The 13,242-nt window shown below is 57.3% G+C and overlaps 1 protein-coding gene across 1 annotated transcript in view; it reads right to left on the bottom strand.

The window, feature by feature from the left end:
• Nucleotides 1–2,926: 2,926 nt before the first annotated feature.
• Nucleotides 2,927–13,242, bottom strand: part of Inf2 (inverted formin, FH2 and WH2 domain containing) — a 26,015-nt gene continuing 15,699 nt past the window's right edge. Inside the window, exons 9-24 of the mRNA XM_029557826.1 lie at nt 12,986–13,240; nt 12,290–12,435; nt 12,134–12,195; nt 11,629–11,731; nt 11,369–11,454; nt 10,835–10,935; nt 10,004–10,074; nt 9,822–9,929; nt 9,398–9,468; nt 8,593–8,713; nt 8,067–8,231; nt 7,804–7,906; nt 7,382–7,543; nt 6,197–6,835; nt 5,612–5,668; nt 2,927–3,678 (exon numbers count right to left, since the gene is read on the bottom strand). Of these exons, the coding sequence (XP_029413686.1) occupies nt 5,613–5,668; nt 6,197–6,835; nt 7,382–7,543; nt 7,804–7,906; nt 8,067–8,231; nt 8,593–8,713; nt 9,398–9,468; nt 9,822–9,929; nt 10,004–10,074; nt 10,835–10,935; nt 11,369–11,454; nt 11,629–11,731; nt 12,134–12,195; nt 12,290–12,435; nt 12,986–13,240 (2,249 nt within the window). The 3' untranslated portion in view covers nt 2,927–3,678; nt 5,612. The remainder of the gene's footprint in view (nt 3,679–5,611; nt 5,669–6,196; nt 6,836–7,381; nt 7,544–7,803; nt 7,907–8,066; nt 8,232–8,592; nt 8,714–9,397; nt 9,469–9,821; nt 9,930–10,003; nt 10,075–10,834; nt 10,936–11,368; nt 11,455–11,628; nt 11,732–12,133; nt 12,196–12,289; nt 12,436–12,985; nt 13,241–13,242) is intronic.

Here is a 13,242-nt window from a genome sequence, read left to right as displayed (position 1 = left end):
TGTAGGCTACACATCCTTGCCTACCCCAGTGCCACACTGGGGAGGGGACATAGAGTGAGTGACTCAGGTAGGAGGCCACCCCCACCCCTAGAGCAGGAGTACCCGGTTCAAGGTCTGATGCCTGGAAGGTGGAGCAGGTGGAGGTGGCTGATGCAGGAATGGAGATGGAGGTCCAGGAGAGGATGGGGACTACAGGACCTGGGCATGGGGAACAGCAGTGGCTGAGAAGTGAAGAAGCAGAGAGGCTAGCGGAACCCTAGAGCTAATGAGCTGTTTCCACATGAAAGGACCTGAGCATCATGAAAGCCCTAGTTGAATGCCACTGCAGACAATAGTGTGCTTGCCTTTCCCCCCTGGGAGGTGTTGCTGCAGTTCTAAAAGGGGTCCTGGGTGGGAAGTATGAGATGGGGCTCAGAGAGACCTACCATGGGGCTTGGACAGGCCCTGGGCACTGACTCCCCCAGGCCTGAGACTATAAATAGCCAAGGGCCAGATTGGGGGGCGGGCAGAGCTTTTCTAAAAACAGCCTCATCCAAGCCCAACAGCTGGGGCCCTGCCAGTCACAAGGCTCAGCCTGAATTAGCATCCCTGCCCTCTGCAGTGAGCCTGTCCAGGGTGGTAGGCAGTATAGCAGTGCCAAGCTTGGGGGCTCTTTCTTTGCAGCTGTGTGACCTCAAAACAACTTTGCGTGGGCTTAGTGGGGAGGGTGTGTGGGCTTGGTCTCCTGGGATTTCTTCTGGGGTCACATCGCCATGAGACCATGTTATACAGACACCTATAGACAATGCACATGGACTAGTACCCATGAGCCTGTGGTGCCAGGGGCTCCCTAGCTGTTGCAGGGCTGGCTTTGGTGCCTATAAGCCACTGACTGCAGTGGGTGGTGGGGAAAGGATGGGAAGGCAGCTCTCCCTGTCTCTAGGCAGGTGGAGTTCGGGCCTCACCCGAGGCTTTGTTAGGTCTGAGGAGGTAGGTGTTCTGTCCAGAATACACTTCTCGCCTGTTTTATTTAAAAATCTGGGCGCTCCAGCGTGAGAGAAGGCGGAGCTAAGCTGTTTAAAAACAATAGTTCTGGGGCCAGCAAGATGGTTCTGATTAGGTAAAGGCACCCGGCCACTAAGACTGGTGACCCGAGTTTGAGCCCAGGGATCCACACGGTGGATGGAGAGAACAACTTTCACAGGTTGTCCTCTGACCTCCACATGCACACCGTGGTACACACACACACACACACACACACACACACACACACACACACACACACACACACACACACACACAAAGTGTAGTAAAAAATTAAAGCACCCTGGTGGAAATTGGAAACAGGGTGGTAGCTTTGGAAAACACCCTGTCGGTTTCTTTAAAAGTTAAACATATGCTCAGCCTGCAGCAGGCATTCTGCTGGGAATGTGTGGCCGAGAAATGAACACAGTCCACACCAGGCCTAGCATACAAAGGTTCTCACCATATTCACGTAGCCTCAAACTGAAAATGACCCACACCTGGGGCGGGTGAATGGAGAAATGGAATGAAGTCCAGTGGTGCAACGGAACAAGGCTCAGAAATGAGACGTACAACACTGCTCCGTGCTGACATGAAAAGCTTCAGCAAGGAGAAGCAGCCAGCCACAGGAGGCGATGTGGTGAACGCCTCCATTTATTTGACATGCTTAGACTGGGCAAATCCAGACAGTCAATTGGCAGGGCCAGGGGAATGGGTGCTTGTGGGTATGAGGGGACTCTGGGGTAATGGAAAATTTTGATCATAGGTTTTGCTGGTCATCAAAGAGCCTTTAAGTTAGCAGAAGAGAGTCACTGGGTGAGGTTTGCAATGTCAAATTAGCCAAGAGTGTGGTGGTTGGGGGCTGCTCACCTACTGTCCTGTCTGGTCCTAGTGCCCACGGGCCTGCAGGATGACCTCCTTCCCACTTGGGTGTGCAAGAGTCCTCAGCAGATGCTTGTGGAGAGGCTGAGTTTACACCATGTTTACACAAAGCAGGACTGCAGCTGATCATCATGGTATGGCTGATTTGTATAGCCTGCCTGAGTCTGGGCACAGGGTCCCTGGGCAGTGCTCAGGGAGGCTCTGTGAAGCTGGCCCAACCCTGGCTGCTGGCGGAGGGGCAGAGAGATAGTAGCGTCTAGAATGGGAGCGGCCAGCATGTGCCTAAGCATGGGCAGTGGCATGAGCACCAGCAAGGCCTCCCTGCCCAGGCCTCTAGTTCCCTCTTGGACTGGAGCTCCCACAGGCAGGAGCCCTGGCCCAGGGCACTCCTTCCTTCCCTTCACCAGGGACCTCTGAGGAGCATGGCCTCCATTTGCCTACTGCTGCCCAAGATGTCAGCTGGCTCCTGGCTCTTATAGCCATGCTGAAAACAACCACAAAAAGGCAGCTGCCCAGAAGCCTCATGTCTTTGGAAGTTTTCATTTGATATTTGTCTCATGCCATCCAGCCTGCAACCTTTCTCTGTGGCTCATTCTTTGCTGGTGACAGGGACAGCCTGCTGAGGAAGACAGGCAGTGTATATCCTCATGCCCCATCCTGCTGTCTGCTGGGGCCCTGAGGTGGTGACAGCAGCCGGTCTGCAGACCCAGGAGAGCTTTTACGCTGAGCAGCCGCACATAAGGGCCGAGGAGCTGTCCTGGATACCAACTCCAGGTGGTACTTTCCACAGGCTCCTCCTCCTGTCCCACTCCCAGAAGGGCAGCAGGCCTCGGCCACTACATGGCACCACCCCTCCATGGCTCACCCACCCACTGTCCACTTTCCCACCCGCTAACCAGCACACACCTCCCATCTACCCTCTCCCCTTCACCTCCATTTGTTCCCCTTTGCCTATTCTGATCACCCAGTGACACCAGGGGGCGGCAATGTGTGAACCTTCCCTACCACGTGCTGCGCTCCCATGGTCCAAACACAACAAGCATGGCTGGCCAGGTTGCTGTTTATTGGTCCCTGGCAGCCCACAGTCTCAGCAGTGCACACCTGGGGGTGGGAATAAACAGACTGGGAGGGGCACCCTGCCCCTTGCTGGGTGACCCTGAGGAGGCTGATGGCAGCTAATGTGATCACACTGTATTGCTCAAGTAGGCTGTTTTTGTTCCCTGGCCCTCCCCGCCTGGGGCAGCTGGCCCTGGGAGGAACTCTGTTGACAAGACGACCAGTCTGGATTCAGGGAGAGCAGGCCTGGCTGTGGTCTCACACTGTGTCATAGGGCCAGACTCCACAGGTAAGGGGTATTGACTCACAGCACTACTGGCCAGTTCCCCTCAGGCCCTCACCATCCCCAACTCAGCCATAGCAGAATAGATGTAGAAAACTACTCAACTAAAACCAGCTGAGCCCTGGAGGTGGGGTGGGGAGGCTGTGCCTCTCTCCCTATGGCCGCAGACAGAGGCTTCCTCCCACCCCTGTGGTGCATGCTTTAGGGGGTGAGTGGTGGTTTGCAAAGCAGATCATGAGGCAATCAGCGTGCAGGTGGTCCAGGTGCCAAGCCAGGTCCCGCCGTCGATGGCCAAGGCTCCAGAGGACCTGGCTGGGTAAGGCACAGAGTTTGGGTTTCTCAGGGGCCCAGTCCCAGCCCAGCCCCGAAGAGCCTCTCCAGGCAGCACATCCAGCACCCTCTGCTGTGCTGAGCTGTTGAGGGTGCTCACTTGGCTTTGGTCCTTTGCCTGAGGCCTGTGGAGACAGAAAAGGGCATTGTGGGAGCAGCCTTGCTGGGAAAGCTCTAAGTGTGCGCCAGTCTCGGGTTCTGCACTGCCACTGCCAAGGCTATCCTATATATCCAGGTCTGCTCTGACCTCAGGTGGTTCTCTGGGGCAGTAGAACTCATCTGTGTGGATGGAGACAAGGTAACACCAGCAGGTTGCTCCTGTGGAGGCTGTCACAGCCAGACCTGGCACCCTGAGCCTGATTCCCTCTGTGGTGGGGTCCCTGTGGCCTACCTCGCACATCTCAGACTCACACCCACTCTCTACTCTCCCCAAGCCCCACTGGGCTCTTTGAACTGGGCTTGGTTCTACCTGCTCTCTCTGGCTGGGTGCTGACCAAAGCTCTCAGCTGGCAGCCCCACACACGGACTGCTAGAAACTTGGCCCTCCGGAACCTTGCCCCCAAATCCTCTGTGCTGCCTAAAAAGCCCACCTCTCTACCAGTGGAGGGTGGGGTCCCAGGCTCCCCCTATGGACAGTGGCAGGCTTGAGTTTCAGAACCAGTACTTGAAAGACAAGAGTAAGATAATGAGTTGCGAGGCAATGAGCTGTCACAACCTCACCTAGAGGATATCAGTACATCCCCACAGCAGGGATGGAGCAAGTCTAGGGTGAGCTGGGATGGAGGGACTGCTAATCCAGGGACATGTGAGCCAGTGATACCCCACCTGATCCCCACCAACGAACATCATCTCATAAGGCAATCTGCATTGAAGGATTAACACCATTGAAAAATGAGGGGAGAGGGAAAGCTCTGGAAGGGATGATGATGATCAAGTCCTAGTGCAAACTGTGCTGCCACGACTGGGTTTGGGGGATGGCCATGGCTGTGGTGCTTGTACCCGTACTGAGGTCATGAACTGCCCTTACCATGAAATCGGTGCACATACCAGGAATAGTGGGACACATAAGCATGCTGGTCCCAACAGTGAGGGCAAACTCAAGTTCTGACCTTCCAATGGGTCTTCAATAACTAACAGGCCTCATTCCTGTGCCTTGATCCTGAGCCATCAGGCCAGTGGCCAGCAGGTCCGGAGTTTCAGGCAGACCCTGGGCCCCTGAGCAAGGCTGGAGGCACTGGCATCTGGGTGTTCAGCCCTTGCTCACAGTGCTCATGATGGGGCCAGGCTGTCCTGAGTTGGATCTTCCTGCACCCACAGGCTACAGAACAGTACCGCTGGTCTAGCCATATCTCTGACCTCTTGGGGTATGTCCCGCCAGGTAAGGAGTCCAGAAGACCCGTGTGGCATATGTGAGGAAGACCTGGCCTGGCATCCAGGCGGACCTCTTTCTGCTCCGGCCACAGGGAGGCCCATGCACTCTTGCCCCTGATAGTACCAGCCTTTGAGACAGCAATCTTCTTAGTCTCTCTGGGCATGTGCTTGGCCAAAAGCTGGGCCGTGGGAGAGCTAGTGTGGCCTTGGGAGGCCTAGCCCTGTGCAGACTTGGGGGTCAGTAAAGCTGTAGGGTTAGCATGGTCAAGGGTGGAGCTGAGACAGAGACAGAAACAACCTCAGCCTGTCCTACAGGGCCAGGAAATGGAGCCGGTCCAAGACCTCGCACTGTGTCAGCAGAGGCCCTGGGGTCTCATTGTCCACAGGGAGCCTGGCTTGGCCTTGTCTACCCTGCCCTCAAGGCCCATTTGTCCAGAGTCCAGATCTGGGGTTGTGTCCAGATGAGGCAAAAGACATACTGGGCAAGCGAGGCTTGGCAGCCTAGCCTTCTCCAGCAACAGCAGGACAGCAAAGGCACCACCACTGAGAGCCGGGCGGGGGGGTTGCTGACACACCCAGACGACTGCAGAGAAGCTAGGGTTAGTGTTCAGGAGGGTCAGGCAGCAGGCTGAGGCCCCAGCACCCACTGCCACAGTTAGTCCACCCAGAATCAGGCTGCGTACATACCTCACTGGATCACACACAACCTTTTTGTTTTATTAGCATCAGAATCAGGGGCAACTTCTGCTTTCAAAAAAAAGAAACACTCTCAGCAGCTTATCAATGGTGGGCAGTCCTGAACTTGGGGTGGCGGGGTTTGTGCAGGCCGGGAAAGCCATGCTCACACTCTTGGTCAGGGTCAGAGACGAACCACTAGACCAAAGCCCAGATTCTCTGGTCGTGGTGATGAAGGCAGCCACACCCAGGAACCTGTGCCAGACCTGCCTTGCAGCAGCAAGAGGCAAGGGCTACCCGGACCCACTCCCTGCAGAGGGGGTGTGAAGGCAGGAATTTGCAGGGTGCAGTGATGTACGCAGTGGCCCCCAAAGCTGTCCTTCTGTGTGAAGTGCCACATCCCCACCTGGGTACACCCAGAATCACCCTCTCTCCTGGATGTTGGTTGAGCCTGGAGCGCCCCCAGGGAGAAAGGAGGGACCAGCTGGATGGTAGGGAGAGGTCCTGGGCCCTAGTGTGGGACAATGGCTCTGACCACATACCCAGACCCAGATGTCCCTCCCTCAGCCTCGCTCCTCTAGCCCTCCTCCCACTTACCTTCCTGGTTCCTTGTGGGACGCTTCTTCCTTCCCCTGCTTGCCCCTTTTGAGGCTCGCCCTCGGTCCCTGGGGAGGGTGCCAGACCCTGAGGAATCTGTCACTGCATCCTCAGAGAGGGACTTGTCCAGAGACGTGTCCAGCGCAGATTCTGGGGCTGTGTCGTCCTCATCCTCATCCCTGACAGGGCCTGTGTCGGGCAGGTGGGCGCCGCGGCTGTACTCAGGTGTGCCCTCTAGTCCCTCACTTGTACTGTCTGCCTTGGCCTGATGGATGCCCCACAAGACTTCAGGGTCCGCAGCATCCTGGTGTGAGTTCTCGGCCCCAGGGGGCTTATTGCTGGAGAACTCAAGAGGCTTCAGGGACTGATCATCTCCCAGAGTCACTGGCCAGGTCCCCGTGGAGGGTTGGGCATTCAGGGTGTCCTCGGGGACCAGGAAGTCGCTGGCATCAACATACCAGGAGGAACGCCTCTCCAGGGCTGGGGGACCACCCTCCTCCGAGGGCAGAGGACTGGGGGTCATGGCATCCACAAGGTCCCAGCCCTGTGGCTCACTAGCTGCTGTGGCATCCAGGCCTGGCTCTGTGGCAGGGTGACTTGTGCCACACGCTGGGCCTTGTCTAGGATCGTTGTCAGCTGCTGGATGGAAGGGTGCATCAGTGAACAACAGGAGCCAGCTCTCAGACATTCTGGTCCTGCCCCTCAGAAGTGTTCTTGACCCCTGACCTTGCTTATACCCTCTAAACTCCAGTCTCAGGGTCCCCCAGTATGTCTTCTTAAAGGCCCAGAGGGGGTTCAGTGCCCTCACAGGGGAGTGAGGATACCCAGTGGGCCACATAACCCACCCATCCCAAGCCCCTGGAGTAGAGCCCCTCCTGAGGCCTGTCTATCCAAACACCTCAGGTGCCTGAGTCCAGGGTGTCCATCAGTGGACCACCAGCTTCTACATCTCCTGGCCACCTTAAGGCTACAATGACAATGCCCAGGAGAGAGCCCCACTCTCATAGGGCTTCTTCAGAGCTGTGCCAATTGGGTTCCCACTGTACCCTCCCTTGGTGTCCCAAAGGCAATGTGTGTATGGGGGTCCACCGATGTCCCCAGGTCCCACAGGGCTTCCTAGAAGGAGACACAGGAGGGGACAGTGGGAGGGAACAGGGAAGAGGAGGTAGCAAGCCAGGGTCTCACCAGGCTCTGTGGGCTTCAGGGGGTCTGCCGGGGTCACTTTGCTACCCGCCTCAGTATCGCCTCGACCACGGGCTGTCTTCCGCAGCTGAAAGCCCTTCCTGATGTCGGCCAGCAGGGCATCGATGACACACACCTCTTCCTGCCTTCCCGGCCCCTTCCTGACTGCAGAGCCACAGCAGACCTCAGAGAGCGGCTACCCCTAGGCCTACTCCAGGAACCCCTAAGGAGCTGGGGGAAGCACTGCAAGACTTGGGAGAGGGAGGAGAGCATCCCTACCTGGGCCTACTCCAGGAACCCCTAAGGAGCTGGGGGAAGCACTGCAAGACTTGGGAGAGGAAGGAGAGCATCCCTACCTGGGCCTGTCCCCACCCCACCTGGGGCCCAAGGCCTGCTCCTGCTCCCACTTGGCCCTCGAGCCTCACCAGGCTTCCCGTCCTCGCCCCTTGGCCTCCGTGCCTCCTCCTCTGCCAACTGCTGTTTTCTCCTCTCTGCCTTTACCATCTGCTCCTTCCGGTCCTTATTCTCCTGCTCAGGCAGACAGGAGTCTTGTCACCCTGGTCCACAGGTGGGTGTGCTCAGGGACAGACAGGGCGGGTCTTATACAGCTATACCCACCCACAGCAGGGAACAAAGGGACCCCACTCTGATCTCAGGCATCCCCTAACTCTTCCTGCATGCACCACACCTTCAGTGCACGGGTAAAGAGGTCACGGAAGGTCTTCATGGTACTGAACGTGTCCTCCAGGGACAGCTGCTGGGGGTCTTCACACAGGTAATCAGCCAACTGCAGCTTCTTCCGCTCAATGGCCTCAAACACCTTGTCCAGTGCCTGAGAGGCCTCAATGCTGGCCTGGGGACACAAGTCTCTGTCACCATCCAGTGTGCCATGGGAGCCTACAGGGGAGGTCTTAGGCACAAACCCCTTGGGCAGAGGTCTCTGTGTAGGGCAGAGCCTGTGCTATGTTGGGCATACCTCAGAGCCTCAGCCCTGGGTCAGGGAGTCCACACCCCATAGAAAACTCCAGAAGAGGAGCCAGTGATGCTACTCTGGGTCCCTCCTTCTGCTTCGCTCTCCCCTCACTTGGTCTCTGCTCACCCCACCTACTCTTTCCACACCCCAAGATCTGTGCTGCCTCCCTGGAGCATCTCAGGGAACCTCTTCTGATCCCATGTGTGCCTAACACAGCCCCAGGGCCCTTAGCCTCACTTGCCTGCAGGCGCTTGGAATACTGCTCTTGCACCTCAGGGACCGAGGTGGACACCTTCTGCTCTGTTTCTAGAAGCTTCTTCAGGTTGGCACTGGCCTCTGAGCGGATGATCTCCAAGTTGATCCTGAAAGGCGCCAAAGGCCTGGCTGCATCAGGTGTTTGTGAAGCTGTCCCACCACGATGGGCCCTTGTCTACACCCTCACTGGGAACCTGAGACTATCGGAGGCCCTGCCCAAACCCTACTGGGGACCCTGGTGCCTCACAATTTTCATACTGCAGGTGCCAGAAGTCAGTCCAGTCTAAGAGCCCTGTATGGTGGGATAGGTGCCTGCTCTAGTGACGCTCAAATGAGCCGTCCTGGCAGCACACCAGCTCCTCACGAGGTCAGCCTGCCCCTCCTGCCTGATCATCCCTAAGGCCCAGCTGCTCCTGTGATCAGAAAATCTCCCTGCAGTGGGGCCCATGCAGGGCTAGCACAGGGAGAATGGACTCTGGAGTTGGTGGCCAGCTAGCCTCCCTATGGGTGGAGGGACCTCAAGAAGGCAACATCATTTGCCTGAGCCTCAGTTTCCTCATCTGCACCATGGGGTAGTATGCCAGCTAGCTCATGGCTGTCACAAAGGTTAGCCAGACAGTCACCCTGGTCCCTTCAAGGCTGCATGTTCATATTTAAGTTACATGGCAGCAGGCTGGAGCAGTCACATAATCTTGTCCCAAAGTGAAAGTCCCTGTCCTTTGGGGCAGTGGGTTGTACAGCACACGTTGGGGTCTGAGCTGCTAAGGAATGAGGCTGGCAGGAACACTCACCCAGCAGCTTGGGAGGGTGGCTCCAGGTCCTGGGGCAGCTGTAGGAGGTCAGGGTGGCTCTTCTCCACTTCCTGCAACAGTGTGTCCAGTGAGACCCATGCTGGTCCCACTGGGCTTGGGGATACCCCTGATTCTAACCCTGAGAAATTAAAGCCCAAACCCCTGCCAACCCTCTGGCCCTCCCAGGGCCTCTGAATCTTGTCCTTGGCCTGTGATCTTGTGACATTTTTGCTTTCCAGAGACAGGTGGGTGTCCTGGGGCAGGGTAGAGGCCTGACTCAGTACGGGGGGGAGGGTGTTGCCCAGGACTTCTGGGGATAGGCAGGGCTATGGATCGGTCTGCAAGTGATTGACCCAAGGACAGTCCTAGAATGAGGTGGCCAGAGTATGGGGCATCCCACTCCACAGGTCCCTGGGGGGAGCACCTCCAGCACGTGGTGCAGCAGTGTCACACGGCTCTGCTGGGACTTGGTCTCCGTGAGTTTCAACAACGTGCTGATCTTGAAGCCATCTGCGTCTCCCGTGTGGCTGCCCTGTGAGGGACTGGGAGTGAGTCTCCAGCCTCCCAGGGTAGGCAGGGGTGGGCCACAGGGCAGCCCTGACTTACGTAGTTGAGAAAGTTCCCAATTTTCAGGATCAGCTGGCAGAAGATGGGTAGCCGATGACTGGTGAGCAGGCCTTTGACAAGGAGGCAGGGTTGAGGGGAGGCCGAAGGCCTCCTGGTGCCCTGGAACATGTGTGGCTGCTTCCTTCACTCCCTGACCCCAGGCCCAGCCCAGCACCAGGAAGGATATAAGGCAGGGGCTTCATGGGAGTGTGACCCCTCACCACCAAGAGGCTTAGGGGCTCTGGAAAGTCTTCCCATTGTTTTCTGAACCCCCACAACTCCAACAGGAGCATGATGACCACCTGGCTCTTTGGGTGAGGACCCTGGGATGCTAAGAGAAGCCTCCTCTGACCTGTGACCACACTGGTTCTCAGATCTCTGTTCCTTGGGCTACAGGGAGGACCCTCCTGGCTTAGTGAGATGGAGTGGCCAGGCACCCTTATGCCTGACTGAAATGAGTTGCACCTGGGTCATCGGAATCCATCTGTGTCCCTGACCTGTGACTAGGCAGGTCTCTGTCACTCCTCATTATGAAGGGTGTTCACACTTGTCAGTGTATGTACATGGTTGTGTCTGTGTGTACGTGCATGGTTGTCTATGAACATGTATGCATACTATGCTTGTGGGCATGGGGCGTGTTGTCACTTCTGTGTGCACTGAGGGTGTATATAGAGGGTGCATCTCATGAGGTAGTGACAGAGGTGGTGGTGGCTTTTGGTGGGGAAGGGCACCTCTGCAGACATTATGACATGGCTGCAGTACAGCTGACCAGTCCCCTCACATGTGGTAGGCCTGTCCCTCCCAGCCCTGTGACTTCTGGGCCCCACTCACTCTCACAGGCGGTGAGCACCAGCTGGGCCTTGGGCCGCACCATGTCCAGCACAACGGCAGTGCCCTCGCACAGCAGCATGCACTCCACCCGCAGCTGGTAGCTGGTATGGCAGGCAGGGGGTCAGGGCTAGGAGGCTCCCCCATGCCTGTCATTGGGCCCAAGTTCTGTCCTTAGTGGGTAGGTTAAGGGAGGAGTACCCATGGCCTAGCCCGGCCTGGGCACATGCATATTCCTAGGCCCGTTCCTAGGATATAAGTGGACCTGGGCAATTCTGTCGGGGCCTAGGCAGCCTGGGGCTTCTCAGGACAACTCTGGAACTTGTGGCTCAGGAGGCCTCATGGCTCTGCTTTTTGGGAGGGGATGAAGAGGTATGAGTGACATCTGGATGGCAGACTAGGTGACCTGTTTCTGAAGCCCCAGGTCCAGCTGCCTTTCTAACCCCTTCTTCCTCACCCAAACTTGGCTCCTAGCCTGCTCTGCCTGCCCTTTCCTTCCCTATGGGCTGGGTGGGGTCCCAGGGCGGGTGTGCTCACCAAGGAATGTCCAGCAGGAGGACATAGAACTGGTCAGCATTGGCCAGCTTGGTTCGCTCCTCCTTGAATGCCCGAAGGTTCTCAATCTACCAGGAGAAGCCACGTGTAGCAATCTTCTGTCTGTCTACCCAGTGCCCACCAACCCCCAGCTCCTCATGAAGATCCTGGTGGCTCCGACCTCCCAGTGGCTCTCTGCTGGGTTGGGGTGGTCAGGACCTTGCCTTCCCTGCTTCCCTGGCTGGCCCGGGGCCTTGACTCACTTCATGTTTCTCTGGAAGGAGCTTCAGGAGCTGTTTGAGAACCTCCACATCAAACTTGGTTGTATCCCCAGCCTGGATCATGGTGGTGACCTCCTCATTGGAGCTGGACAAGGTGAGAACGAAAGTCAGGGAGCATGAGTTGCCGTCTTCCTCTCATCCGCTTGCAGGGCTTCGAGATGGCATTGGGTGAGGGGTTCACAAGTTGCTCCCCGGAGGGAAGACTTTGCGGACCGGGAGGCAGGGCTCAGTCCTCCCTTGACTTGGTCACAGCTTGTGTGTGGCCTTGAAGTCAGCCCAGACACTTTAGGGGCCTCACTTTTACCCCAAGAGCTGGGGCTGGTGGCTGGTAGGTACCTTGGTTGGAACCGCCTATGGCAGCTACCCACAGCCCTGGGGCTGGAGCATACACTAACCTAGGCGGCCTGTGGAGGGCACTGCGGGGCAGGATTAGGAAGCTCAGATTAGACAGCGAGGCTGGGGCTGGGCTTGGCAGAGATTTGCTCACCATTTAAATTGCTTCAGGAAGATGTTGAGGTTCAGGCTCTTCTTGGAGTCCAAAAACGTGACCTAGAAAACCCACCTTTGGCTGGTACCTGGAAGGCGATCAAAGCAGGACACCCCACCCACGGGAGAGGTGGGTCAGTCCCTGTCCCTGTCCAACCTCCTTCGGCTCCTTCCTCGCTGGGGCAGCAGAGGGCTCCTTGGGCTTGGCGGTGGGGAAGGAGAACAGCTGTTCGATGCTGGAGAAGTCAGGTTCCACCCCCTCCGTGCAGGGGCTGCTCAGAGCTGCCCACATAGAGCTGCGCTCTGTAGGAGAAGGGCAGGCAAGGTGCTCACCCTTAATGTGAGCCTGGGGGTCCAAAGGCTGGTGGGCCTAGGCCTCTGAGGGCTGAACAAGATGCCTGCCTGGAGCCCAGTCTGTGCTGAACATACAGTAGGCACTTAATAGGCATCTGATAAAGGAAGCCTCCAGTTGCTGTCAGACTGTGCATCCAAGTTGGCACAGATGTCCATGTTAGTGGGTGACCTGGCCTTCTCTGAGCACCAGTACCTGAATCCTAGGGCACTGCACTGAGAGTCTACTAGGTTGGGGCAGGGCAGGGCAGGGCAGGGCAGGGCCTGCAAATGCAGAAATCCATGACCCACAGGGCTGTGTGCAGGATGAGAGACATTCTTCTGAGGTGGACTCTGCTCTGATCCTCCCAAGTCCCATGCCAGACACATGGAAAATGAGCTCAGAGCAGAAGCCTAAGCTGCCCTGGTCAAGCAAAGCTGAGTGTATGCATGGTGGACACATAGAAGGGACAGGCAGGGTGCACCTACTCTCCCGGGAGGCTGCACCAGAACAGGGGCTCACCTTGTGCCACGTTGGATGGCAGCTTTTGCCAGTTCAACTTCTTCATGCGCAGTGTGGGTGGATTCACCCGGCGGTGACTGGGGACCCAGGCTGAGCCCAAGCTGTGGTCCACCTGGGCCACAATGATCTCCTCCACGCCACCCACCATGGAGGGGATGGACATACCAGGCAGGGGAGGAGGTGGAGGGGGGCCGAAGCCTATTCCAGGTAGTGGGGGAGGGGGAGGAGGTGGGCACCCCATGCCTGGGAGTGGGGGT

The sequence above is a fragment of the Nannospalax galili genome, unplaced genomic scaffold, assembly GCF_000622305.1.
Source record: "Nannospalax galili isolate Female #2095 unplaced genomic scaffold, S.galili_v1.0 scaffold68, whole genome shotgun sequence".
In the NCBI taxonomy this organism is placed as follows: Eukaryota; Metazoa; Chordata; class Mammalia; order Rodentia; family Spalacidae; genus Nannospalax; species Nannospalax galili.
This window is presented reverse-complemented; position numbering and strand designations above follow the sequence as displayed.